Source organism: Mus caroli, unplaced genomic scaffold (genome assembly GCF_978045245.1).
Source record: "Mus caroli unplaced genomic scaffold, Mus_caroli_1 scaffold_8, whole genome shotgun sequence".
NCBI lineage: Eukaryota > Metazoa > Chordata > Mammalia > Rodentia > Muridae > Mus > Mus caroli.
This window is the reverse complement of record NW_028227263.1, coordinates 18,757,050-18,785,010: the sequence shown is the minus strand read 5'-3', so window position 1 is coordinate 18,785,010 and position 27,961 is coordinate 18,757,050. Positions and strand designations below refer to the sequence as shown.

Genomic DNA, 27,961 nt, shown 5'->3' with positions numbered 1-27,961 from the left:
TCCCTTTCCAGTTTCTTCCCTTGCGGCTGGCTCTCGAGTCTCTCCCCTCCCTCTGTGCGTTGGTACGAGCCGAAGCCTAGGGGCCCCGGCAGGAAAAGGAAGCAGGCCGGCCTTAAAGGGACCTCAGCCATTATTTATTTAATTAATTTATTTATATTTAAAAGCCGCTCTCTCCTTCTTCCGATGTTCTTAACGTCCCGGACAGAAGAGTAGGCTCCAGAAGCCAGGCGCAGCGGAGCTGCGGAGCCCGCTGCTGGAGACGTCAGCTCCTGCCCATCGGAAGGCCAGGTGTGCGTGAGCTGTGCCCAGGGGTGTCCCGCACCCCGGCGCCCTGTGGGCTCTAACAGCTGGGATCGCCCGGGGGAACTGGGCCCAGGGCTCAGGTGGAGCGGCTCATGCCCCGGGCTGAAAGGTGAGACCAAGCTGGTACGGCTGGGACCAAGACCTTGCACCTCCAGACCTGGGCCGAGACGACAAGGGGAGTCGCCAAGATGCCAGAGGAAAATATCTTCCTGTTCGTGCCTAACCTTATCGGTGAGTGCTGCCTGCGGCCCCAAAACCAGCGTGGGGGGGGGGCGAGAAACCCTAAGCTGGCTCCCCAATCACACCCTGTACCTCTCCCATCCCATCCCAAGGTTATGCCCGGATTGTCTTCGCCATCATTTCCTTCTACTTTATGCCCTGCTGCCCCTTCACGGCCTCCTCCTTCTATCTACTCAGCGGACTCCTAGACGCTTTTGATGGACACGCAGCTCGAGCCCTTAATCAAGGTGACAGAACTTTACCACCACCAGCACTAACTGGGGTCCCACCATCCTCTGTCCTTTCCCTGCTTTCTCAGAACCTCGTTGAGAACTGCCTAGGATATAAGCTTGCTCTTGAAGATTGATCTCTGTTTGGGATGGGTGTGGAAGACCTAGACCCTGCATAGCTGTGAGCATGGAATTCCATTCGGGTGTGGCATAATGGCTCATGCTTGTAATGCCAGCACTGATGAGGTAGATAGATTGCTCCAAGTCAGAAGTCCTATTGAGTACCACGTGAGCCAGGACTACACCGTAAAATCCTGCAAAAATAAGTGATTGGGGCTGAAGGTTGAGTTTGTTCTCAGAGGTTAAGAATGCTTACTGCTGCCGGGCGGTGGTGGTGCTCGCCTTTAATCCCAGCACTTGGGAGGCAGAGGCAGGCGGATTTCTGAGCAGAGTGAGTTCCAGGACAACCAGGGCTATACAGAGAAACCCTGTCTCAAAAACAAACAAAGCGAACAAAACAAACAACAACAACAAAACCCAAAAGAATGCTTACTGCTCTTCTAGAGAACCTAGATTTGATTCCCAGAACCAACATGATTGGCTTACAACCACCAGTTCCAAGGAATCACTGTCCTCTTCAGGCCTCTGTGGGCACCAGGCATATATGTAGTGTATATATACATATATATATATATATATATATATATATATATATATATATATGCTGATAGACACTGAGACCATAGAAGATAAATAAACTTTTAAAAATGTAAGTAAATAACAATCCCATTCAACAGGTGTTCACTAGGTAGTTGCTATGTGCTAGGCACAAACATTAGGGATTTTGGAAGAGAGGTTGGTGCCGGTGGGAGGAAAGCAGATGATGTTTGGAGCTCTGACTTAATTTTGTAATCGAGTTCCCCAGATCCACTTCTAAAATTGCCCCTGAGACTTTGGGTCTTCTTGCCTTTCTTTGGGGCCTGCTTTTGGGTTAGAGGAGTTGAAGATAGAGTTTTCCCATTCCAATACCTCTCTCTTACCATAGCCCCATGCCTTCTCCTTTCTTGTCCTCATAACTCGTGCCCTTCTGGCCTCACCATCTTTCCTTCTCTGGCAGTAGATGGTAGACACTTTCAAACTCCTTTTATTGTTAGCCTGGAGTGATAGGCCAGAGTGGGTACCTGTCACGGGTCCACTATGCCAAACAGTCCCTTTCCACTTAGTAATCATCATTTTTCAGGAACCCGATTTGGGGCCATGCTCGACATGCTGACGGACCGTTGCGCCACCATGTGTCTCTTGGTCAACCTGGCCCTGCTCTACCCACGAGCCACCCTTCTCTTCCAGCTCAGCATGAGCTTAGACGTGGCCAGTCACTGGCTGCATCTGCACAGGTTTGCTTTGATTGATGCTGGGGTTGCTGATGAGTGGAAGGCATTACAGTGGGGCGGGGACTGGGATGGCTTCAGGCTTGTGGGTGGTTTCTTTTTCCTCTCTCCTTGAGACAGTAGACCAAGGCTTGCTAAGAATTTAGTATGTGCTCAGGTAGGCCTCAAATTCATGACAGTCTTCCTACGTCAGCCTCCTGACTCCTGGAATTATAGGCATATCCCAGCATGCCGCTGTCCTTAAGCCCCTGGGTAATCCCTGTGTCTCTGAGTGGGCTTGTCATTTTTATAGGTGGTGTGAGCAATTTCTAGCATGGACCTGGCTGAATACTTTAGGGTTCCAAATGGGGGAAGATGTGGGTGCTTTGTGTAGGGCAGTCCTGGCTCTGCCCCACCTAGGGAACTGTATGATTTTGCACAAGATACAATTTTCAGCTTCACACCAGTTCCTCCGTACAGTGAACGCTCATGAAGTCCCATGCTTTTCTCCCCAAGTTCTGTGGTGCGAGGCAGTGAGAGTCACAAGATGATCGACCTGTCTGGAAACCCTGTGCTTCGGATCTACTATACCTCTAGGGTAAGCACTTCCTGCCCCTACTCGACTTGATCTGAAAACAGGAAGTCTTAGGTTGAACCCTGGCCAGGAGAGATGCTATACAGCCGTCTGAACAGGAGTGGTCCATGGAGGATAATTGGTGGGACATCATCGTGGCAGCAGTGACAGTGAAGCCCCAAGAGAGAGGGCTAGGGGGGTTGGTGGAGACAGAGAGAAACCAAAGAAGTATGCAGTATAGTGCAGTGTGCAGCTGGCTGCGAGGCACTCTCCTGTCTGGCAGAAGTCCCTGTGGGTTACCGTAGGGACATGGCCCTACGCCTTAGGCAGTCTTATATTGTGTGCAGCCTGCTCTGTTCACCCTGTGTGCTGGAAATGAACTCTTCTACTGCCTCCTGTATCTCTTCAATTTCTCCGAGGGACCACTAGGTAAAGAAAAGGGGGTGGGGTTCCGCCCTGCCCTGCCCTGCCCTGCCCTGCCCTGCCTGGGGGGAGAGAGGGGCCTCCCTCTTGCACTCCTCCATCCCCTGCTTTCCATCTTTCTCCCTGCCTCCCCGTAGTCGGCTCTGTGGGCCTTTTCCGGATGGGCCTCTGGGTCACAGCTCCCATCGCGCTGCTCAAGTCCGTCATTAGTGTCATCCACCTCATCACAGCTGCAAGAAACATGGCTGCCCTGGATGCAGCAGACCGAGCCAAGAAGAAATGATCCTCTCCCATCCCCAGCTATCCACCTGCCCTGGGTATCTACTGTACCACGTGACTCCTCTCCTCCTAAGAGGTCCCAGTGTCATGTCTTTCTCATGTGTTCTCTAACCTGCTGGGATTAGGGGTCACCTTCTGTTTGGTGTTGTCACTATCTCTTTAATCCTGATGATTAGACCCAACCTGTGACCCCAAGGACCTGGCACTGCCAAGCAGGAAGGGTGCTCAGGAGGCCCCACCCATCCAGCTGGTGCTCCGGGAGGCCTGACTGAAGACTGGGTGTTGCCACACATCCTGCTGCCTCAGTCCTGGGGTCTGGAGTGAGACTTTGGGGACATGTGAGGGCAAAGGAATCAGACGGATGCCATTGGACCTGGGGTACCAGGCTGGGGAGGGAAGGGGCCAGCTAGATCCTTCCCTGAGGCAAGCTCCTATCTCCTGTCCTGCTCTGGATACCTCCATAATAAAGGGGGACACCTTCAGTCTTTTTGGATGTGTTTACTTTGAGACACTCTTAGATGATGGCCCAGGGTCCAAAGGAGCTGGATTAGAATCCACCTTCCCAAAGGTGGCTGGCTCCTCCCTGTCGTTCCAGTGACCTCGAGAGGCCTTGTGGCTCACAGGCATTGTCTCTGCCCACCTGCTTTATGTCTCTAGCTGGCCACTTTTGATTGTAACCTTGATATTTTCTACCCTCATGAGAATGTGAGCTTCATGAGAGCAGACTTACGTCTTTCTTGTCTCTGCCTAGAGTGAAAACTAGCCTGGCATGTGGTAGCTGCTTAATAAATATTCATGGGAAGATGGATGGTTTTCTCAGAGCATGGTCCTTAGGCCGAGAGTGTGTAGTGTGTGTGTGTGTGTGTGTGTGTGTGTGTGTGTGTGTGTATGTGTGTCTGTGTCTGTCTGTGTCTGTGTCAACCTGACCCTGCTATACCCTGTAGCCACACACACATCCAAGCACACATGCATGCTTGCACGAACACATGCACACATACCCCGCACACCACACACCTTGCTTCCTGGAACTCCTGGTCCTACTTTGGCCTTTTTCACTGTCTACCACCATACCAACTTAAGGGTTAGTGTACACTGTATACCAACTGAAAGGTTTTGTTTTGGACTTTTCATTGCTTTTTTGAAAATGATTTATTATTTTAGTACATTGGTGTTTTGCTTGCATGTCCCTGTAAAAGTATTGGATCCCCTGGACTAGATTTATAGAAAGTTGAGAGCCGCCATATGGGTGCTGGGAACTATACGGGGTCCTGTGGAAGAACAAGTGTTTTTAACCACTGAGCCAACTCTAGCCCCAAGGCTTTTTATTTTTATTTATTTTTGAGATGGTCTCACCGCCCACACTGGCCTTGAGTCCCAAAGTGGTGTGCTTCTGCCTCCTGAGTGCTGGGATATGCCACCATATGATTTTGTTTTTTTGTTTGGTTTGGTTTGGTTTTGAGACAGCATTCCTATATTACTCTTTCTAGGCTCAAATGAGCCGACCATGGGACTATGGGGACATGTCACTACCTTGTACCAGCTTTCTTTTTTTCGTTTTTCGAGACAGGGTTTCTCTGAATAGCCCTGTCTGTCCTGGAACTCACTCTGTAGACCAGGCTGATCTCGAACTCAGAAATCCGCCTGCCTCTGTCTCCCGAGTGCTGGAATTAAAGGCGTGTGCCACCACCAGCTTGCACCGGCTTTCTTTATTCTGGCTTTTTGAGACCCAGGCTGGTCTCAGCCGCTCTAGGGAGCAGAGGATGGGCATGAACTCCTGATCTTCCTGCTTCCGGCTCCCTGTGCTAAGACTACAGTAGGTGCCAGCAAACTCCTTCATTTTGAAGTGCATTGGGCTGCAGCGCTAGACCCCGTTGGTGGCGTTGTTGGCAGACATGATTTGTTCTATCCTCATAATGACTTGGCTGTTTCACACAACTTGTTTGGGAAAGCTGGCATTCAGGTGCAATGTTGGGCTTTGGGGAGACAGGATCTTACTGTATATCGCCCAGGCTGGCCTCAAACTCAAGACCTTCCTGCCTCACTCAGATCTTTGAATGCTGGGTGTGTGCCACTGCACCCAGTAGGATGAGGTGCTGATATTTTAAGGAGATAGCTGGTGAGGACAGGGAGGGAAGTTACTGCTCTTGGCAGAACAAACAGCCCACAGAGGCAGGGGTCCAGAGAGCACCCAGGCAATTACAAGAGATTGAAATAGATCTTGATCCATGTGTCTGGAACACTAAGTGCTGGGGTGTAGGAGCTGGTGAAAGCTGAGGTACCCCCAGCCAGCTGGGCAGCCTGAGGAGCTCAGTAGGGCTTTAGACCTCTATTTTCTTATGGCTATAAAAGTGCTTTTTTTTTAGGGGGGTGGGGGGGTTCGGGACAGGGTTTCTCTGTATAGCCCTGGCTATCCTGGAACTCACTTTGTAGACCAGGCAGGCTGGCCTTGAAGCCTTGAACTCAAATCCCTCTGCCTCCCAAGTGCTGGGATTAAAGGTGTGCCCCACCACACCCAAAGAGCATTATCTTGTCTCCTGGGCGTGTTCCTCTGTGAGATGACTGTCTATTGCTGTGCTTGTCTGGAGGCAAATAATGAGTGGAAGCCAGTTTGGCTCCAAAGGCCATCCCCTTTGCTGTTTCATGTCAGTAAACTTCTAGAACATGGAGTGCCCTCTGTTCCTCATGTAACCAGGTCCTGCCATGACCTAAAGATACTGTTGGCAACTCTTCCTCCTCCTGTTCGGGGAGGCGTGTGCGGAATACACGTGGAAGGCCTGAGGTATTGGTATGTGACCCACACAAAGCTGATCTCATTTCTGATGGCAACCCCCTGCCTGGTCTGTCGCAGTGGAGGTGGGAGGTTGGGTGAGGAGGCCCTAAGGGCTTTTCTGGAAGTAGCCATCACTCCCACCAAATGGATCTTCTGAGCATTCAAGCCAAAGTGTCCTCTGCTGTCCTTGCTCCCACAGTCCTGACTGACTCTAGGGTCCTGGCTGTGATCATTTATGGTGATACCAGCAGCATCCCTATAAAGAGTGCAGCTGGCTATGTGTGATCTTCACAGGGGGGATGGGGAAGGAGAGAGTGGAGGCTTTGGAGCAGAATGTTGCACCTGAGGGAGGGCCTGAAGCCTGAAAGGCTAACCCCGCATGAGAGGCATGTGCAGAGAAGAGCCTCTGTGTCCCTTGAGGTTGAGTCTCAAGTCAGCGTGGGACCTTTGGTCTGCCATTTGGTGGTTGGACTCCACTGCTGGAAGAGCCTGCAGGGTGCAAGACATGCCTTTACAGCCTAGGACCCACAGGCCTTTGACCTGGAGGCAGGAGGGAAGAAGTCTGGAATTTGGTCCTGGACAGATCTTGGGTTCCATTTTGAGGGTGTGCCCTCAAACCACAGGTAGAGAAGGATGATTGTAATAATTTCCTAGAAATTAACTATGTTCATTCTGGTAAAATGCAAGACATGGCAGCAGTTCATCCATGTCTTGGGAAGGGCTGGAGATAGACATCCTCAGCTAGCTGTTCCTTTGGGCGCTCTCTGTTTCATGCCGCAGTTAAAAGTGACCCTGAGTGTGGGAGGGGTAGCTCAGCTGCTGGAAGCCCTTGCTGTTCTTACAGAGGATCAGAGTTCCAGTCCTGGCAGCTTACAACCACCAGTAACTCCAACCGGAAGGAATCCAGGTTGTTCCTCGGCGCCTGCACTCAATAGACACAGGCATGCACATAAATAAAAGGATTTCAACCAGGCATGGTGGTGCATGTCTTTAGTCCTAGAGATGGGGAGGTAGAGGCCGGCAGATCTCTGAGTTTAAGGCCAACCTTCTCTACATAGTGAACTTGAGGACATCTAGAACTACATAAAGAGACCCTGTCTTAAAAAGCCAAAATAGAACTTTACTGTGTGGCTGTGGCTGTCCTGCAACAAACTATAGATGAGGCTGGACCAGTCTTTGCTGCATACAGTTTAGAGTGATTTCCCTACCGCCTGGGACTGTAAACCCTATGGAGTACACACAGTACTCAGGTCGGGCTCCTGAAGCTGTCATAACACCCAGCACCCTAGTCTTCCATGGCATACACATTCCTCTTCGGTACTGTCTATCATGGTTTACCTCTATGCCATTTTCCATCTAGGATGCAGGCTGGGGGGGGGGGTAACTTGTGTGTGGGATATTACTGGTCATACTTTTATATGGAAAGAGAGAAGAGAGTATAGTGGTCCCCAGCATTTCATTGGCTGTAACATATCTGGAAGCGAACCCAGGGATCAGCAGTGACAGTAAGGCTAGAGAAGTGGCTTCTGAGGCCAGTGGTGCTGGCTGAGAATGTAGGTAGGAGAAAAGGGGGTTTGGGCAGGAGTGGGGTGGGATGGGGGGCTGTCCTGAGGGCTATGTAGAAAAGACAGCCCAGAAAGGCCAATGGTGAGGCAAAAAGAATAGAGTGTGTGGTCATGGGAGCCCAGTGTGGAAAGACTGTCAACTGACAGGCAAGGCAGGACAGGAGCAGGATGAACTGAATAGCCTTGGAGACACACTAACTATGACGGTCTGAAAAGCCAACGAGGTGTGAGTAATGGGAGCTAAGACTGCAGAGGACTCTGGAGGGATCTGGCTGTGAAGAACAAGAGAAAGGTAAAGTCAGGAATGGGTATAGGAGTCGGGGAGCTCTTGGGTCAGACGGAGACTCTGGTGTCCTGCCCTAGTACTTCCCATCCTATTCTCTAGAGGCAAGGCCTCTCGTTGAGTCTACAGCCACAGTTTTTGGCTAGGCCAGCTGGCCAGCAAGCCCTGAGATCTGTCCCCTGCTCCCAGGTGTTGTGGTTATAGCCTTACAAACTGGCCATAGTTGCTGCCTTTTGAAATTTTGTTTGTTTGTTTTGTTGTTTTTTTGAGGCAGGGTTTCTCTGTGTAGCCTTGGCTGTCCTGGAACTCACTCTGTAGACCAGGCTAGCCTCGAACTCAGAGATCCACCTGCCTCTGCCTCCCAAGTGTTGAAATTTTTAAAAGATGATTTTTTTATGTGCATTGGCATTTTCACTACATGTATGTCACTGTGAGGGTATCAGATCCCCTGGAACTGGAGTTATAGAGAGCTGCCGTGTGGGTGCTGGTAATAGATCCTGGGTCCTTTGGAAGAAGAGCAGGTGCACTTAACCATTGAGCCATCTCTTCAGCCCCCACAGCTGCCTTTTTATGTACTCAGATCCGCATGCTCTTTGACAGGGAACGAGTCTTACCTGTTTGTTTTTATAGAGTTGGAGGAGTTTACAGACTGATGGATGGGGCCCCAAAAAGAGGAAGACAGAGGCAGATGGGCTTCGCAGTCAGCTCTCAGGACAAGATGGGTGGGATTGGGGTCTAAGGTGAGAAATCCTTGCTGGGTGCAGTGGTGGGGACAGCCAGTTCAGCTGCTCAGTGTGTTGATCTGCTGCTGGGAAGGAAAGAGCCTTCCTGCCCGCTCTGCTTCTATTTTTTTCGAAGAGGTGAGAAAAAGTGGGCAGGGGAGGAGGAGGGTGTGAAGGGGAGGCTTGAGCAGTTGTTCTGGAGGGAGGGGATCTCAGAGAAGATAGGGGGAGCACTGCTCCCTGGAGATTGTGGCTGGAGTCTAAAAGGAGACTGGTCACATGCTGGGGTCTCCTCCAACAAGGAGCAGCTGCACTTTGGCAGTACAGAGGAAAGAAGGAGCTGATGGACAAATGCCACATGCCATGATCCTAAAGCTGCACAGGGAGGCTGGAGGACTGAGTTCATGGGCAGACCCTGTCTCAAAGGAGGGAAGGGCGGGAGAGGGGGAGTAGGCGGGGGGGGGGTGGAGAGAGAAGGGAGTGGGTAAGGAAGAAGAGGCAAGAAAACCAAATGCCAGGGTATAATTCAGTGGTGGGGCACCTTGCTGTGAGGACCATGGGTTCCATCCCTAACCCAGGGCAGTGGGGAGTGGGCATGGGGGAGACATCTAGCATGACAAAGGCGGTGGGGAATCACCGGTTTTGAGTCATTTGTAGGTACAAAGTCCAGGATCCAAGTTAGGCAGTGAACAAGTTGTCCGTGGTGGTGTGGTTATTGTCCAAGGACAACTGTAGGAGCCAGTAGCTGAGACCTGAACAGCCACCACGTACAATCTTACTTGGTCCCAGAGGGCCTTGGTAATACACAGCATTTAATAGGCAGCAGGGACAAGTTGAGGTGCTGTAAATTAATTAGTTCTCTTGAGGAAAGACTCGGGAAGGTCTAGGTAGGGACTCACACCAAGCCCGAATGTGAGTTGTGAGTTAATACTGGCAGACCCAAGGCCTTATGTTCAGGCTTTAGAAGAGACACCAACCATACAAGTACAGCTCAAAAGCACTCAGGAAGTAAAAGGAACAAAAACATCACCTACCTTGCTTATCTGGGGTAGCATGGGCCCATTTCACGGGAGGTGATAGGAGGGACTGAGTCAGTTGCCTTCATAGACACACAGGGAACTTTCTCCATTTTCTCTCCCCACCCCAGGATCATTTTACTTCCACAGTGGTAATGGGGCAGGCCTAAAGCTCCACTTGGCCTAAAACCCAGCACCCTATTCCCCACTGGTGTTTCCAAGCTGGCTGAGCTTACATCGTCTACCAAGTAGAGTCCTCCCTAAGAGCCCAGACCGGAAGCTGCAGAGTGTGCTCTAAATCCTGCTGCCCCTGACAGGGTCCTCTTCCCTAGAGGAGGCAAGCACAGCCGTGCCCAGGGCAGGCCTGGCACACCTGCTGGTACTGCAGGCTGCTTGTGAGGCCGGCAGGTGGTGCCAAAGGAGAGTCTCCCATGGCAGGCCAAGCAGGCTCTGCAGCCTGAGGTGACTCCTCAACTAGGTGGCCAGGATTCATGGAAAAACCAGCTGCGAGCCACAGAGCCAATGCAAGGGCGGGAGTGCTCTCAGGTGTTCTGCTCATACTGAGCCGGCTCTGCCTACCCAGGGGCTAAGGAGGTGCAGTCTAAGCTGTGGGCTTGAAAGACTCTGGGTTCCGTGCTTATCACTGTGGCTTTGGGATACTTTTCTCCCTGTTTCCTTGGAGACCAAAGTAGTCTCATAATTTTACCAAGATTTGAGGGGGTACCTTCTCTAGGTCACCACGAAGATCCTTGATCGCCCAGGCTGGAGATAAGAGGGAAAAAAAACCATAAATGTCTACAGTTGTCATTTTATTTATCCATCGTCAGTGCAATCAGTGTCTACCTAAGGCACAGAGTGGCTGCTTCAGAGGGCCTGGGAAAGCAAGCCTTCCTTGGGGTTGGGACGCCAGGTCACTTTTGTACTGGTGGCTGACCGTCAGACCCCAGCCCCAGCAAGCCGAAGGCTGTATTGAAGAGGTTGATGGGGGTCGAGCCGTCTGTGATGAGAGTGGATTTCAGGCCCAGGGACTGAAGAAGTTTCACCTGCAGGGTTGGAGGATAAAGTCAGCAAGAAGACACCGTCAGAAATGGCCATTTACCTCAGCTGCCTCCCCAGGGAGCCGACCTTCAGAGCAGCCCTCCCTAAACCAAGTGGTTTCTCAGGTGCCACCATCACTTTTCATCGTATTGTTCTTTTTGACTTCCTTTGAGGCACTGATGTCTCATCTGCTACTGTCCCCCTAGCAGTGCTGCTGGCTCTGCAGGGTCTAAGACATCACACAGTGCTCAGTGACAGGTCACAGAGCAGTTCACCCCACACCCCTTTCCATCCTCCAACACTTCCCCAACTGTGGTTGCCTTCAGCCTTCTTGGTTCCGACGCAAACACCCATCTCCTCCCGTGTCTTCTGTTCTCACCTGCATTTCCGGCCCAGCCACAGCCAGGTCCCTGATGGTTCCAGGGCCCAGTGCCTCTGTCATCTCCTTGAACTTCTTTGCCTCCACGTCAGCGAGCTGCTGAGCCTTGCTCACCTCCAGCTCCAGCTGGGCCCGGGAGTAGATCAGCTCCATCTCTCGCACTTTCTTCACTCGCTCCAGCTCAGCCTCCTAGAAAAGGGAGACCAGGCTGGTTTTAGGTCATGGGGCCCGGGAACTGTCCGGCCAGCAACTCTGAAAGAAGAGAACTGAGGCAGAAGGGACTCTCAGGTGCAAATCCTAGCTCTGCCACTATTTAGCTAGTGAACCTCGGGAAGGAGTCCTCTGATTCAAGCCTTGGGAGGTGATACATGCCTCAGGTATGAAGGGAGGTCACAGATGTAAAACACAACAAAGTGGGCAATGGGGCAGTGAAGCTCATCTGGGGAATGACTGCAAGATGCCCTGTCTTCAGGGATTGTTCTAAGTGCATTGCTACAGGACTGAGGCAAACCGCAGGGAGCATGAGCAGGGCTTGTCAGGCCACTCAGTTCCCCACTTGGTTTCAGAACCTTTTTGTTGTTGTTGATGTTTTTGGTTTTTTGGGTTGGTTTTTTTTTTTTTTTTTTTTTTTTTTTTTTGAGACAGGGTTTCTCTGTGTAGCTCTGGCTGTCCTGAAACTCACTCTGTAGACCAGGCTGGCCTCGAACTCAGAAATCTGCCTGCCTCTGCCTCCCAAGTGCTGAGATTAAAGGCGTGCGCCACCACTGCCTGGCTCAGAGTCTTTAACAAGCAGGCCCCTTCCAGGCCCCAGTGCCCCAGCAGCAGCCCCTCCACTTACCGTCTCAATGGCTAACGCCTGTGCCTTTAGCTTGGCCTGCAGCACAGAGCCTTCTCCCTCAATCCTCGCTGCCTCTGCCCGGGACTCAGCCTCTGCCTTGGCATTACCGGTGCTCTCCACAGCCATGCTGCAGGGGAAACAGAGTCAGGGGCAGCCTAAAAGAGACGCCTGCCTACCCAGGGACACTATGACAGTCAGAGGACAACGTGTGACTATGTGGGATCGGGCTTGGCGGCAAGCTCCTTCACCTACCTTCATCTTGCTGGGCCTTCATTTTTAATTTTTTTCCATTATCAGGGATGGAGCCACAGGCCTTGTGCATGGTAGGCACATTCTCTACTGCTAAGCGGCATCCCCATCCCTTCTGGGGTTTTGATTTATGCCTCACAGCATGCTCTGCTTGCCTCTCAACCCCCACTTGCCCAACCCAGCAGCTTTTCCAAGACCCTCAAACCGGCCAGTCTTTCTGCCTCCATTTCTTGACCCACCTCATAGCCTCAAGCTCCAAAAGTTCTTTGCGGGCTTTTTCAGCTTCTGACTGGTCCAAGATCTTCTGCCTCTCAAGCCGACCACGGGCTTCCTGCTCCAGTCTCTGAGCCTCGTGCCTGGGTAAGAGCAGGGGCAGATGAGAGGGTGACCTAGAGCTAAGAAAGGAGCCCCTGGAGTAGAGACTGACCCCGCCCCCCTCTCTGAGCGAGCGAACATTCGGCATACACTGGGACCCAGCACAGTGTGCAAGCTGTGAGCAGCCACGGCCCACGGAAGACAGACATGCTTGATGCTAAGAAAACAGGCTGCGGTGCTTTAGGGCATTGATGAGCACCTAGAGCGAGTGGGTGAGCAGGGAAAGAGGGCTATGCAACAGTAGCTAGAGAAAATAAAGGAAGGGCTCTCCAAGGAGGTGACCTTGGGGCTGGGAAATTACACTGGGCAAAGAAGTTCCAAAGGCCCAAGGTGGGAACAAGCTGAAGGTAGAGGACAGGGAAGCCCGACTCTCCTGGAGAGCGAGGAAGGCGCCCAAAAAGGGTAGGAAGCCATGGGAGATAGGAACCGGGATGCTGTCCTTGCTCACAGCTTTATTAGTCATGCTATTCTAGAGAATAGACCCTTGTGGAGCAGACAGCAACAGGCAGACTGTTTGTGGGTGCCACGTAGTTCAGTGTTCAGGTCTTGGCCCCAGCTGAGCTGCTCCCCCCGGGTCCCTGCGCCACTCACTTGGCTGCTGCCTCCTGGGAGTTGGTTGTAATTTCGATGGCTAGCTGGACACTGCGCTGCAGGGCATCCCGGGTCCTCTGGTCCACAGGCTCCACTGACTGCACGTCCACACTGCTCACGACCAGTCCGTTTTGGGGAAAGACAGCCCGGTCTCGAGCCCTGGGCAGGAGTGCGCCATCAGGACCAGCGTCTTCAGACATCTCAAAGCCAAAAACAGCCATGCGAATGATACGCGCTGAGTTCTTATGGAAGTCATCAAAGGTGACAGAGGCTACAGCCCCCCGGACTCGGGACGCAATGGCCTTGCAGGCGTCGCCCACAAAGTCGGGCACAGAGAAAAGCTTGGCTGTTTCTTCAGGGTCATTCCGGTTCTTCAGTTCAAAGTGCCTGTGAACAAAGAGGCCCAGAGTGGGGAAGCTATTTTCCCACAAGAAGTGATACCCTTACCGAGCTGCATCTGAACACCCTCCTCTGGGGCTCAATGGAAATTCCTTCCTACAATGGAGATGTTAAATTGCGCCCCGCAAGCCCCTGTTTCCATTAAATCCTCCCAGAGTTCCCCAGGTGGAGATGCGTATTATCCCATTTTCCAGAAGAAGAAATAGAGGGTCCCCGGTGCTAAATCCCAGGGCATACCAAAGATCACACCATATATGCCAAGCCAAGACTTGAAACCCAGGCAAGATGGCTCTAAAGTCTGTGCTCTTAACTGTCACTAGGCCAGCACCCCATCTACCTCAGTCCCAGTGCTAGCTAGCTCTTCTCCACCACAAGGTGAGGAACTTGGAACAGGCTCAGACACTGGTGCAGCTCCTCACACGAGAGACCCAGGCTGGCTTTGAGCTCTTTCAGAGGACTCTGGCCTTGAATACCTGATCTGCCTCCTTCTACCTCTGGAGAGCTGGGATTACAGCCATGTGCTGTGGGTTTCTCTGTATAGCCTTGGCTATCTCTGTAGACCTCATTCTGTAGACCAGGCTGGCCTCAAACTCAGGCCTGCCTTTGCCTCTCAAGTGCTGGGTTTAAAAACCATGTACCACTATCGCCCAGCTTTGAGCCATTAATTTTTAAAAAAAAAATCTTATTGTGTGTGTTTGCCCACATAGTGTGGAGGGGCGCTGCCATGGCATCCGATGGAGTCAGTTTCCTCTCTCCCCCTTTCCGTGGGGTCTGTGGAGGAGCTCAGGCTGCCAGGTGGTGCTTAGTGCACTTCATGGGCCCTGCTTGCTCTTTTGAAAAATAGTTTATTTATTTATTATCTCATAATCTCATACATACATATATATGTATGTATATATGTATATAAATACATAAATTATATAAATATATACATATATGTATATAAATATATAAACAAATATAATGCATATATACATATACGTGCACATATGTGTTTATATTATATATAATATACATGTATGTGTGTATATATACACACATATATACATATATGTGCATGAATTTATATATACATTATATATACTTAAATACATATAATGTATTTTGATCATACCCAATTTCCTTCTGTTATCCTCCTCTCCCTCCCATGGACCCTTTGTTCCCAACCTTGCTCCTAGCTCCATAGCTTTTAAAAAATGACCCACCGAGTTTAACTAGGGCTGTTTGCATGAGCATCGGGTAGGGAGTATGGGTAATTTATGGGTGGCTACATCATTGAAGAAATGTTACTCATCTGCCTCCAGCACCTCAGTATTTAACTATTTCATTAAAGTCTCTCAGCACCCCGTGAAGTAGGCGATCTTCATTTTCCATTTAGGGGAAAGGAAGAAAACACAACGTTCCCTGTGCAGGTCCCCAGACAGCACACAGCACAGCTGGGACAGGACTCAGCAGTCTGTTCTGGGCAGGTGCTCTGACCACTTATTCACACTGCTCATGCCCATAGGCTGTGAAAAAAACTCTTCTTAAACAAAACAAAACAAAACAAAGGGCTGGCGAGATGGCTCAGCGGTTAAGAGCACTGACTGCTCTTCCGAAGGTCCTGAATTCAAATCCCAGAACCACGTGGTGGCTCACAACCATCCATAATGAGATCTGACGCCCACTTCTGGTGTGTCTGAAGATAGCTACAGTGTACTTATGTATAATAATAAATAAATCTTTTAAAAATAAATAAAAATAAAAAAATAAAAAAAGCTTGCAGAAACCGGGAGTGGTGGTATACCCCTTTAGTCTGAGCACTGGGGAGGCAGAGGCAGGTAAATTGCTGTGAGTTTGAGGCAGCCCTGGTCTACAGAGTATGTTTCAGGATATCCAGGCCTGTAGACAAACCTTGTCTCAAACAAACAAATAAAAAACAAACAAAAAACAAAACCAAAACAAACCTTGCAGTAATAAACGACAGTAATAAACAAGGTGGGCTAGGGCATCAAGGCCTGCCTTCTGTCTAAGTTGGAGGCCCTCCTCTGTTTCTGAGGCTGCCACCCCCCACCCAGCCCGCAGCCTCACCAGTTGTAAGCCAGCTGCAGCTGCAGCCTGGCATGATCTGCAGTTTCGATAGTGATGACGTCAGTAAAGAAATCAGGTCCCAGCAGCAGGCAGAGTGCACGACGGGCATGAGGACGCTTGGGTCGCCCAGCAGAAAGGGACAACACTGTGAACTGCTCCTCGGGATCCAGTGACACTAGCTCAGGCCCAAAGACCACACTGTGGAGAGAGCTGGAAGTCAGCCACCCTGAGAGCTTCCCTGGGGACCCCGGGACCCCGCAGAGGCCTCTGCTGGCTCACCGGGCTCTCTTGGCTCTGTAGTCGTACACCTGCACCGCTGCGTTGTGGGGGACACGGTAGCTGACCACTCGGGTCTTGTTCCTTGCAGCTGAGGGCTGAAGGACCTTGGCTGTGCCCTTCTGACCCCTGTCAGCCAGAGGGTCATGCCCCAAGTTCAGCAGCTCCTCCACTCCAGAAGGCAGCTCCTTTTCCCACAGGACTTCATCCTGAGTCAGCATGTAGGTGCTTCCAATCACAGCCCGCACCTAGGAGAGGCATTTTCAGAGAGGGCAGGAGGGAGAACCAGCATCCCTCGTAGCCCTGAGCCCACCCTGCCCAGGGCCAGCTCAGTGTCCTGGTTAAAGCAGGTGTCTGCAGGAAGACTGCATTCCAGCTTTTTCCAGCCGTCTGCTCGATTTTTCTCAAGCTATTGCTCCTGCCTCACTTGCTCATCTGTACAATGGGCCATCTGGGGTTACAGAATGAGGAAGGGCTCACATGTCTAATTCAAAGAACCGCACTTGGTATGTAGTAAGTGCCGGGTATTGTTTCTAGGATTTTCCTTTGCTGAAGCAATGTGGTGTGTATCAGAACTTCAGATGTGATCCCAGGAAGCGCCTCATAGACACGAGTGCTGCCTCTGGCTCTGAATTGTTTCTACATTAGAGTCTCAGGGGGAAAGTTGGCAGTGTCATCCCAGTAAAACCAAGGTCAAGGTTTAGGTGAAGCAGCAAAAGTCCGCCGAGACCTTTATGCTCAGACCACATCTGCAGCAGGGCAGAATTCCTGTCCTAAAGCCTAGCCCATCCTCTCAGCTGGAGTCTCTGAAATGTAAAATTAGGTATTTAGGACAAAGATGACAAATGGAGTATGACATGGCCACCTGGCTGCTGCTGTATGAGTCTTCTTCCAACCTGCCTCTCTCCATCAGCTCTACCTGCTTGCCCAGAGGAAGCCACCACTGGTACCTCCCATCCCACAGCTGGTACCTTTCCTGTCTTGACATCCTGCACATAGATGCCCTCATTTTGGTCCAGAGGGATAGCCTGACGCTCCTCCACCACCTCCACTTTGGCAGATGGCACATACTCCAGGGGCCCTCGGATGAGCCAGCGGTCTCCAGCCTGGTGGGAGACCTTCTCCTCCCCCTCTCCCTCCTCCAGGGGCTGCAATGCCTTCAGCAGGAGCCCCTGCTGCTCTGACAGCACATACACATCCTGGATGCCTCGTTCCAGCCTCTCTCCTGGCTGGAGGAAAAAGGACTTCTCTCCCTAGTGGGGAAAAAAGGGGACGTTAGGTCACGGTGGGTATCTCGGACTATGGGAGGGCCGTACTGCCTCAATATAGCCTCCTGGCTTGCCACTATTGCATGACCTTGAGCCAGGTCTTCTGGTGGCACGTTCCCATTCCCATACTGTGTAGAGGGATTTTAATCCAGCAATATGGCTACTCTGGCTGAAATACAGACATGCTCTTAAAACACACCTTTTTATACATTTTTTTAAACGATTTATTTATTTGTTATATGTAAGTACACTGTAGCTGTCTTCAGACATTCCAGAAGAGGGCGCCAGAGCTTGTTACGGATGGTTGTGAGCCACCATGTGGTTGCTGGGATTTGAACTCTGGACCTTCGGAAGAGCAGTCGGGTGCTCTTACCCACTGAGCCATCTCACCAGCCCTAAAACACACCTTTAATCCTAAACAATGACAGTAGAGTTAGTTTGTAGAAGGAAGCACCCATGTTTGAAAGTGACATCTAATTAAATGGCAGACACTCAGAGAAGGATTTGACAGAACAGGATATGCCCAACCCTCACAAGAACAGAGAAAAAAGTGAGAGGCTACTTAAGAGAGAGCAGCGCAGAAAGCAAAAAAGGAGGTTTAATGGGAGCCTTTTACAGAGATAGGTTGTAGAGAGAATACACTAGACACAGGGGGAAGACAGATTGAGCGAGAGAATGAGAAGGAGCCAGAAGATGAGAACAGATTGCCAGAGTTAGTTTGAGGCCAAGCAGAGCAATTCAGTCGGAGGTGGAGAAAGAGGCCAGTTTGAATCAGTCAGCACAGAGAAGAGCTTGAACCAGAAGAGCTGAGCTCAGAAAGAACAATAAAGAGTGAGCATATGCCTCAGAGGCTGGAAACATTCTAGGCCTAAATTAGACTGTCCAGAGGCTAGAAGTTTCCAGAACTAGGACTAGGTTAGTAGACTGAGGGAGGCCGGGCATGGTGGCGCACGCCTTTAATCCCAGCACTTGGGAGGCAGAGGCAGGTGGATTTCTGAGTTTGAGGCCAGCCTGGTCTACAGAGTGAGTTTTAGGATGGCCAGGGAAACACCTATAAAAATAGCTGTTTCATTTCTCCCACTGTTTGTTTTCTTGATAATGGCAGAATTTGAGGATTTGGGGTTGAGGATTTGAGGGTAGTCAAATCTGACCTGCTCCCAATGATGATATGGGACCAGAATGGTTTTGAACTTCTGGACTCCTGTATCAGCCTCCCAGGTAAGTGAGAGTACAGATACCCGTTTTGTTGACTTCCCTACCCATTGAGAAGGGTTCCTGCTGGGTAGCCCAAGTTGGCCTCAAATTCACAGCCACACATTTTAAATACCAATCCATCACATGATTGACATTTTAGGTTGTTCTGTTTGTTTTTGAGACAGGGTCTCATTAAGTCATCCTTGTTGGCCTGAAACTCGCTCTGTAGACCAGTCTGGCCTAGAATTCAGAGATCTGCCTGCCTCTGCCTCCGGAGCTTAAGCTGGGATTCAGGCCATGCGCCACCACATCTTGCAAGGGTTGTTTCCACTTTTAAGCCTCCTCACCCCTTCCTTTCTTTTCCTTTCCTTAGAGATGATCTCATGTATCCAGAGTGACCCCAAAGCTCACTATGGCCCTGGAGCTCCTGATCCTCCTGCCTTAACCTCCCCAGTGTACCCGCCACACACCTCGTTTCTAGTTTTGCTTCCATGTTGTCTCCATGATGCTGTGGTAATAGCCTATTTGGATAACTTCAGCAGAAATCTCATCCACACAAGCCCTAAACTATCTAGTCCCTGCCTTTGTAGGGGTAGCTTGCTGAGCCCTAACAGTTCTCACAGGAGGCAGGATAGGGGAGAAAGAGCATGGGTGCTGGGGGTTGTGAAATTTGTTTTATGCAGCATGACAAAGGTTCCAGAACATGGAGGAACAAGTTCCAGGAACTTCAGGATAAGCCTAAGGCCTAGGGGAAGCACATAGGACAGTGTGTCAGGAATATAAACCTAAGGTATTTCTAAAACATATGTGTTGTTTGGAAGACGGGATCAAGACAGATGAGAAGGCCGCTTGCTGCTCAAGGGTCTCTCTTGTCACAGCTCTGAGGTGGAGATGGCCTTACCTTGACAACACGCTTTTGTCCCAGCTGGTTCTTGCCATCTGGTCCCATTGGGTCAAGGATAACACAGTAGTGTCGAGGACCCAGGGTGGTGATGGGTACCACGCCCAGCACCTCCTCATAGACATCCGGGACGTGGGCTTCCGTGTCCTGCACCGTCACTAGCCATTCCTCCCCAGTGCGGTGGGCCACTCCCCGAAGGTCCTTGAAGTTCTGCAGAGCCCGGAGGTGCAGGGCCGTCTGCAGGTGGAGACACAGGGTACTTGTGGAGGCCTCTTGCCACCTTCCTGCTGCCCGTGCTTTGGATCTGGGAACACCATAGGCCCCTAACTTGATCCCAGGTCTCGGGGACAATGTCTACCTACCCTGGAGGATGCTCCAGGACTCTCCTCGGGAGATCTGACCTGATTTCTCTAGTACGCATAGGGATGCTGCCTGCTCCTTCCTTGCACCTTGTCTGCCCTCTGAGCACTGCTGGCTTCTCTCCCCACACCCAAGCACAAACCTTTTCTGTAAGGATCACAGCGTCCACCAGATCCAGCACCTCTTCAAAGACAGCGGGGAGATAAGCACCGACGGATCGGACCAGCCACTCCTCACCTGGGTCAGGAGCAGGAAGGACAGCCAGTCACCCACCATCACTGCGTGCCAGCCCAGAGACCAGGACCAGCTGGGCTTTGAAGGCAAAGAAAAGCCACTGTCCCCAGAGTTGAGCACCTAACAAGGTCCTTGAAGCCACTGCTTTCTCTGAGGCCAGAGGAAAACTAACCTCTTTCCCAGAAGAATTAAAAAAAAACAAAAATAGGGGGCTGGTGAGATGGCTCAGCGGTTAAGAGCAACTGCTCTTCCGAAGGTCCTGAGTTCAAATCCCAGGAACCACATGGTGGCTCACAACCACGAGATCTAGAACCAGGTAACATGTGTCCAGTGCCCACAGTTTATGTTACAGAGTGGGGACAGGAAGACGCTATCATGGTGTGAATGCAGGCTCTGTAACGAGATCTGGCGCCCTCTTCTGGAGTGTCTGAAGACAGCTATAGTGTACTTACATATAATAAATAAATCTTTTAAAACAAAAACAAAACAAACCTAAAACTCTTAGAGGCTGGGCATGGTGGCACATACCCATATTCGCAGCATTCAGGAGATTGAGGTTGGAGGACAGGGAGTTTTTGGCCAACCTGGGCTATGCAGGGAAAGAAACCTATCTCAAAAGTCAAAAACCACAAAGGGCCTTCTAGAATGTCACGTCAGTGCTACAGCTGCACCCTGTGATGTTGTCTCTAAGCACCAAAGACTAATTTTTCATATTCCTGCAATGGGTAAATGGGCCTCTCATGGACCTGAGAAAGTCATTTTGTTTATTGGAGTAGTGCGCATGCCCAGCAGCAAATCACGGTCTTACCCTGCATGGCCACATACCCTAGGGAAGTGTGTCAGTCTTGCTGTGGATAAATGGGAACAGTAAGAGTCTCACTCTTGTCAGGGGACTAAATAAAATACATCTATCATCTCGAACCGACATGGGGTCAATGTATGTGAATAGCTCACCTTTGATCTAGAACCAGGTAACATGTGTCCAGTGCCCACAGTTTATGTTACAGAGTGGGGACAGGAAGACGCTATCATGGTGTGAATGCAGGCTCAAGGCTAGCATGGAAGTGCGTGTGCAAGATGCAGCTGGTAGACCTCAGGAGAGACTGGGAGAAGTCAGGCATGGGGATGCATTTATACTCCCAGGACTCGGGAGGCTGAGACAGGAGGATTACCATGAGTTTGAAGCCATCATACACTACACATTGAATACCAGGTCAGTCAGAGCCACATGAGACACTGTCTGAAAAGGAACAGACCTGGGAAGATGGCTCAGTGGTTAAGAACATTGGCTGTTCTTCCAGAGGACCTGGGTTCAATTTCCAGCACCCACATGGTGGCTCACAACTGTCTATAACTCCAGTTCCAGGGATCTGTCACCCTCTTGTGGCCTCCATGGGCACCAGACACAAAGTGGTGCATACAGACATACAGACATAGAAAACACTCATACACATAAAAATAAGGTAATTATATAAATATATATTTTAAATCTTTAAAACAACAACAACAAAAACAAACAATGAAAGACAGACATAGGCTGGGCAGTACTGGTAAACACCTTTAATCCCAGTCCTTGGGAGGTAGAGGCAGGCAATCTCTGAGTTACAGGCCAGCCTGGTCTACACAGAAAAATCCTGTCTCAAAAACAAAACAAAAACAAAAACAAAACACACACACACACACACACCTCACTTCTCTGGCTTCACGTGGTTCCTCTTGCTTTCTCTGCAGGGCCCTCCCTCTTTCCTGCCTGCCCACCCACCGCAGTGCCGCAGCCATTCCCACCTGTCACCCGTTCCTTGCCATCCCGGTCAAAGCATTCCTTGCGGGCCCTGAGCCGCAGAGCCTGGTTCTGTTTAATGACTGTGGCCTGAATGATCTCCACGACTTCCACCTCCTTCTGTGGGATGTAGGTGCCTGGGAAAGGAGAAGAGGAGGCACCTGATGCTCACAGCCAAAGATGTCAGGGTTATGGGTGAAAGGCAGGAAGCCCTGGCCCAGACAAACACCAAGAGATGGGGACAGAACTCACCAGGTCCCTCAAACAGCCACTCGTCTCCTGCCATGACCTTGTCTCCATTCTTATCCTCAAAGTCCAGCAATGCCTTCAGATGCAGGGCAGTGTTGGGCAGAACCACCTGCAGTGGGGTGATGTCCTGCAGGGAAAGAAGGGCCACGAGTGTTCAAGCTGTGATTCTGGGCTCACACCTGATACTTGGAGGCCAGAGCCTCAGCACCAGTCTCTGAGGAGAGGTCCACACTGCTGTGGATCAGAGTCTCTGAGGAGAGGTCCACACTGCTGTGGATCAGAGTCTCTGAGGAGAGGTCCACACTGCTGTGGATCAGAGTCTCTGAGGAGAGGTCCACACTGCTGTGGATCAGAGTCTCTGAGGAGAGGTCCACACTGCTGTGGATCAGAGTCTCTGAGGAGAGGTCCACACTGCTGTGGATCAGAGTCTCTGAGGAGAGGTCCACACTGCTGTGGATCAGAGTCTCTGAGGAGAGGTCCACACTGCTGTGGATCAGAACAGAGCCTTGTGAATGCTGAGAAAGTCTCTCCCACCGAGCCACACACCCAGCCATCTTTGTGTATCTCCATTAAAATCCTAGTGTGATATACAAGGTAGGAGTGGGCCCAGGGCCACCAGGTCTGAAGAAGTAAGGAGGATGTCACTGCTCCTGAGCCAAAAGCACTCTCTTCTGACTGTCGAGGACAAGTGTAAGGAGGGGACCTAGTGGGAAACTGCGAGAGACATTTAGGCAGCCGAACACCACCTGCAGGACCTGGTTCACACTGATGTGCTAGAACAGGAGTTCTCAGCCTGTGGGTCATGAAGTAGCGATTCGGGGATCACCACAACATGAGGGACTGTATAGGGCGGCAGCATTAGGAAGGCTGAGAATCACTGAACTAGAAAGGATTTGAAATTCAAACATAAAGCTGGGTGTAGTGGCACACGCCTATAATCACAGCACCTGAGAAGCGCCAACAAGCGAAGCAGGAATGCAATTGCACAGCAAGCTCTAAGCCAGCCTGGGCTACAAGCAACCGTGCCCCCAAAAGGCAAAAAAAGAAAGGAGGATGGCATAAAGGGGTGTAAAATGCAGGTTTTAATCTTGTAGCTCTGCTATCAGTATTGCCTTGTGCTCGTAGGAAGGGGAGGCCTTACAAAAACAGATGAGCCTAAAAGTTTATAAAAATGACTAGATTTGGTCTCTGAAAATATTCTAAACGAGGCAGGAAAGATGAGCAGATACGTGTGAGCTGAACTAGCCACAAAGCTGTTAAAGAATCGCGTCAGGACATGTACCCGAGTGATGCCCGTGTTCCCCGTGACAGACCGGTCTGCGCTGTAGAGGTGGGCAGCCACTTTATCTCCTGGCCTCACTCTGGGATGGAGAAAACAGATCTCCCCCGATCGGCTTCTGTCTAACCTAGACTTTCCTCAAGATCACTGTCTTCCTGCCTCTGCTCTCTAAGGCACATGTCTGCACACCTCGCTGTCAATTCCTGTCTGCTGCATCACAGAGCCACAGCACCTCCCTGGCCAGCTCCCTAAGTGACTAGGATGACAGTAACAACTGGCTGCCCCAACTGTTTCTTCTGTTTGTTCGTCTAGCTTAGGCACTCCTTCGTCTGGTGGTATCTCGAACCAACACAGAAAGAACAGAGCTGGGCTAGAGAGATGACTCAGCAGAGGTCCTGAGTTCAATTCCCAGCAACAGCATGGTGGCTCACAACCATCTGTAATGAGATCTGATGCCTTCTTCTGGTGTGTCTGAAGAGAGCAACAGTGTACTCACATAAAATAAATAAATGGATGGATGGATAGATAGATAGATAGATAGACAGACAGACAGATAGCTGGGTTAGACAGATAGCTGGGTAAGATGGGCCACGCCTTTGAAAAAAAGAAAAAGAAAGAAAGAACAAAGCTACTGGGTAGGAAGCACTGGGTTCAGGTGTCTAAAATGAGGTCATTCTAGGTAAGAGCTCCCAGCTGCAGCCGGAAGTGCTAAAAGTCAGCTAAGGGCCAGGGCTTAAGTAGTCACACATACAGGAAAATGAGGGCTGGGCGTGGTGGCGCACAACTTTAATCCCAGCACTTGGGAGGCAGAGGCAGGCGGATTTCTGAGTTTGAGGCCAGTCTGGTCTACAGAGTGAGTTCCAGGACAGCCAGGGCTATACAGAGAAACCCTGTCTCAAAAAACAAAACAACAACAACAACAACAACAAAAAAGGAAAATGAGGGTACACAATGGCTCAGAACAGGGTGCAAAGCAACAGAGACAGGGACACAATAGACACTATGCATATATACAGGCATATAAAAAACAAAAAGGCCAAAAGAAAGGCCAAGCTGTTGTCATGGTCATGGCTAGGGAGGAGGATGAGTCAGAAAATGTCCCTGTGCCCTCGTGCTATTAGAAAATGCTGCCAGCCTCAGAAGGTGGCACAGTGGAAGAGCATGAACTCTGACTGAAGATTGAAAGGCAACATTGGTGACACCCCATCCTCCTGTGGGAGTCCCTAAGGAAGCAGAGGTTAAAGTGAGGCAGGGGTGGGAGAGCTTTGCTCCGCAGGTACCAGATCTGAAGTGCTATAGATCTAAAGCCTAAAGCTCTGTACTCTACCTCAGCCGTCCTCAGCCACAGTGGGACTCAGCTAGTCTGAGGTAAGTCAAGGATATAGAGTTTCGAGACTCCTCACTCAGATCCATTCTCTGCTCGCTCCCTCCCTCCCTCCCTCCCTCCCTCCCTCCCTCCCTCCCTCCCTCCCTCCCCCTCTCTCTCTGCAGCAGGGTGGTGGTGGTGGTAGTGGTGGTGGTGGGAGGGTTTCTGAGACAGGGTTTCTCTGTGTAGCCCTGGCTGTCCTGAAACTCACTCTGTAGACCAGGCTGTCCTCGAACTCAGAAATCCGCCTGCTTCTGCCTCCCGAGTGCTGGGATTAAAGGCGTGCGCCACCATGCCCGGCTTCACTCAGATTCTTTCTAGGATTGCTTTTTTCCTCATTATTTATTGTTTCATTAAAATTTTCACTTTATGTATTCATGTGTGTATATGTAGCTACACATGAATTACCATGCATGTTTGGAAGTCTGAGGAAAACGTTTGGGAGTCGGGTTCTCTCTTCCCACCACGGGCACGGGTCTGGGGCACTGATCTCAGGTTGTCAGGCTTATGCAGCAAGGACTTCTGGGCCATCTCACTGACCCCTGGTTATTTCTATTGTCTTTCTCCCCAGCCATGTACACACCCAGAGTTATGCTATTAGGCTCTCAAGAGCAAGAAGCACCCATTAGGACTTACAGATATAGAGCACTTGCCTAGCATACACAATGAACTACGTTCTATCCTTAGCACTGGGGGAAAAAAAAGAAAGAAAAATTTAAGAGTGAGCTGGCAAGACTGCTCAATGGTGATGACCCTTGCTGCCAAGCCTGGTGACCTGAGTTCAACCCCAGGACCCACATGGTGGAAGGACAGCACTGACTCCTGCAAGCTGTCCTTTGACCTCCATATGCAATCTGTAGCAGGTGTGCATGCCTTGCCCCTGCCCCCATTAAAGAAGGAGATAAAATGTAATGATAACAGAAAAGGCACTGGCCTGGCCAGAGTGGATAAAGTCACTTTAAAAGCATAAAACACCAAGCAGGTAAAGTTAGAACTATTTTAAAAACTTGGTAGACTCCCTTGCTTGGGAGCTCAAGGGCTGGGGCAACATGGATGAGGGTCTGGCTATGATGGTGGTCTATGTCTGCATTGCAACATTCCCGGGCATCTAGGCATGGATATTGTGAGATAGTGTAAGTCTGTCTGAGGTGTGTGGGGAGAGCAGGGGAGTTAGAATGGAAGGACTGTGAGTCCTCAGCCCTTCCTATGGGAGCCACCACAGAGCAGGCAGTCTGCCTCAAGAGAGGAAAGCAAGCTACCTTTTCCAGCAGCTCCCCTGGGTACAGAGGGAAGGGGTCCTGGGCTAGTCGGATCTCCTGGTCAGCGTGCCGGAGCCGGACTTGCCCTGTGACGTCAAACAACACAGAACTCTGGGCATCCCGGGACACAGGGTTGGCCACTATGCAGTAGTGGCGCGGGGGGACCGTCACCATGCGAACTGGAGCAAACAGTACCCTGTCGTAAAATAAGAAGAGGTGTGAGGAGCCAGGATGATGTTCTAAAGGAGACAGTAGAAGCAAAAGAAACCTCCCGGCCACCCAGATGAGGGTCACTCCTGCCAGCCAGGCTGGGACAGCTCTACACCAACCTCTCATTGTCCTGCCGGATGTAGGTCTTTGGTCCAACCTCTACACGGGACACATTACTGTTCTGGTCCAGCACATGGATGTAGTGGTATGGGGGGATGCGGATGATGGCCTCTTCAGTTGCCATGGTGAATCCCAAGCCCCGGCCTAACCTGATGGCAGCAGGAAAAAGGACAGGTGGAGAAGACAAAAGATTAAACAGGGCATTCGGAACAAAGCAGGGTAGTCCAAAATTTGCCTCCCCTTCCCAGCTCCCCTGGTTGTCCCCTTTCTATTCCCACCTCCTCTGCTTTTTAAAACATAAAATATTTTACTTCATGTCATATGTACTTGCTTACATAAGTTTTTAAAAAAGATTTAGTTTATTTACATGAGTACACAATGTGTGTGTATGTATATATATATATATATATATAGTATATATATATATACACACACACATACATACATATGTAACCTACACACACACATACACACACACACACCAGGCTGGCCTAGAACTTGAGATTCTCCTGCCTCAGCCTCCCAAACACTGGGATGACAGCACTGGGATGACAGCACTGGGATGACAGCACTGGGATGACAGACTGACATACCAGAAGAGGGCATTGGATCCCATTACAGATGGTTGTGAGCCACCATGTGGTTGATGGGATTTGAACTCAGGACCCCTGAAAGAGCAGTCAGTGCTCTTAACTGCTGAGCCCTGCTTGCATGAGTTTATGTGCACTGTGTGCTTGAATGCAGGAGCCTTCAGAGACCAGATCCCCTGGAACTAGAGTTAGTGGCAGTTGGGAGCCACCATATGGGTGCTGGGGACTGAACTTGGGTTCCCTGCAGGAGCAGTGAGCACTTCTTCTTCTATATGTATATGTATATAATGTAACTTACTTTACATGCATGAATGTTTTGCCTGTACATATGTATGTGCACTTTGTATGTACCTGGGGCCCTGCAGGGGTCAGAGGAGGGTGTCAGAACCCCTGGAGTTAGACTTAGAGATGACTGAGTCACCCAATGTGGGTGCTGGGACTCAAACTTGGGTCCTGTCCAAGAACTCCTTACATCTGAGCCATCTCTCAGTGCTCTTCCTCCTGCCCCGCCCCTACTTCTGAGATAGCTCCGTAGCCCTGGCGGACTCTGAACTCATGGGATTCCTGCCTCAGTCTTCTGGAATGAAAAGCAGGCTCTGCCATACCTGCTTCTCCTTTTCTTATCCCACCTCAGACCTCACCTCTGCAAAGAACTGCTTGCTTCAGTTTACCCACAGAAGCCAAAGGTACAGCCACCTTTCCCTCCCTCCCGCCCACTCCCTCCACACACCCATGAATCAAAGGTTCCCATTTCCTAAGGTGCACCAAGCTGAGCGGGGGACACCCAGGGACACCATGATGTTGCCTTGTCCCACCCACGCTGGAGAGCCACAGTTCTGTGAGGGTTACTGGCTTCTCCAGAGTCAAGCAGCTTTTTATTCCACCAGTCATGAAAACCTGGCTGTATTCAGATATCTATCTGCACCCCTCTGCCTCCCTGTGCTCTAAGCAGTCCTGAGTGGGGTCAGAAGTGGGGTCCCCACCAGGAAAAGACCCAGCGGTTAAGAGCACTGACTGCTCTTCTGGAGGTCCTGAGTTCAAACCCCAGCAACCACATGGTGGCTCACAACCATCTGTAACAAGACCTGATTCCCTCTTCTGATGTCTGAAGACAGCTATAGTGTACTTACATATAATAAATTAAATAAATAAAAATAAAAAATAAATAAATAAAAAAAGAAAAGA

The 27,961-nt window shown here is 50.5% G+C and overlaps 2 protein-coding genes across 2 annotated transcripts in view; one reads left to right on the top strand and one right to left on the bottom strand.

Moving 5' to 3' along the window:
• Positions 1-67: 67 nt before the first annotated feature.
• On the top strand, positions 68-4,201 carry Cdipt (CDP-diacylglycerol--inositol 3-phosphatidyltransferase). The gene is made up of 6 exons (XM_021168012.2): positions 68-534; positions 636-770; positions 1,993-2,146; positions 2,636-2,717; positions 3,041-3,122; positions 3,254-4,201. The coding sequence occupies exons 1-6, from the start codon at positions 492-494 to the stop codon at positions 3,397-3,399; spliced, it is 642 nt and encodes a 213-aa protein (XP_021023671.1). The 5' UTR covers positions 68-491; the 3' UTR covers positions 3,400-4,201.
• Positions 4,202-10,547: 6,346 nt separating this feature from the next.
• Mvp (major vault protein) overlaps positions 10,548-27,961 on the bottom strand; it is a 30,298-nt gene continuing 12,884 nt past the window's right edge. Inside the window, exons 2-15 of the mRNA XM_021166373.3 lie at positions 26,186-26,335; positions 25,857-26,052; positions 21,956-22,079; positions 21,709-21,840; positions 19,832-19,926; positions 19,330-19,566; positions 16,938-17,219; positions 15,970-16,214; positions 15,691-15,888; positions 13,222-13,608; positions 12,495-12,611; positions 12,007-12,133; positions 11,169-11,357; positions 10,548-10,794 (exon numbers count right to left, since the gene is read on the bottom strand). Coding sequence (XP_021022032.1) covers positions 10,663-10,794; positions 11,169-11,357; positions 12,007-12,133; positions 12,495-12,611; positions 13,222-13,608; positions 15,691-15,888; positions 15,970-16,214; positions 16,938-17,219; positions 19,330-19,566; positions 19,832-19,926; positions 21,709-21,840; positions 21,956-22,079; positions 25,857-26,052; positions 26,186-26,335 — 2,611 coding nt within the window. The 3' untranslated portion in view covers positions 10,548-10,662. The remainder of the gene's footprint in view (positions 10,795-11,168; positions 11,358-12,006; positions 12,134-12,494; positions 12,612-13,221; positions 13,609-15,690; positions 15,889-15,969; positions 16,215-16,937; positions 17,220-19,329; positions 19,567-19,831; positions 19,927-21,708; positions 21,841-21,955; positions 22,080-25,856; positions 26,053-26,185; positions 26,336-27,961) is intronic.

Bases quoted from the DNA above. Each gene is read 5' to 3' on its own strand.
- Cdipt (XM_021168012.2), top strand. From the start codon at position 492: ATGCCAGAGGAAAATATCTTCCTGTTCGTGCCTAACCTTATCG. The intron at 2,147-2,635 runs GTTTGCTTTGAT...TTTCTCCCCAAG, and splicing joins CACTGGCTGCATCTGCACAG to TTCTGTGGTGCGAGGCAGTG. The intron at 2,718-3,040 runs GTAAGCACTTCC...TATTGTGTGCAG, and splicing joins GGATCTACTATACCTCTAGG to CCTGCTCTGTTCACCCTGTG.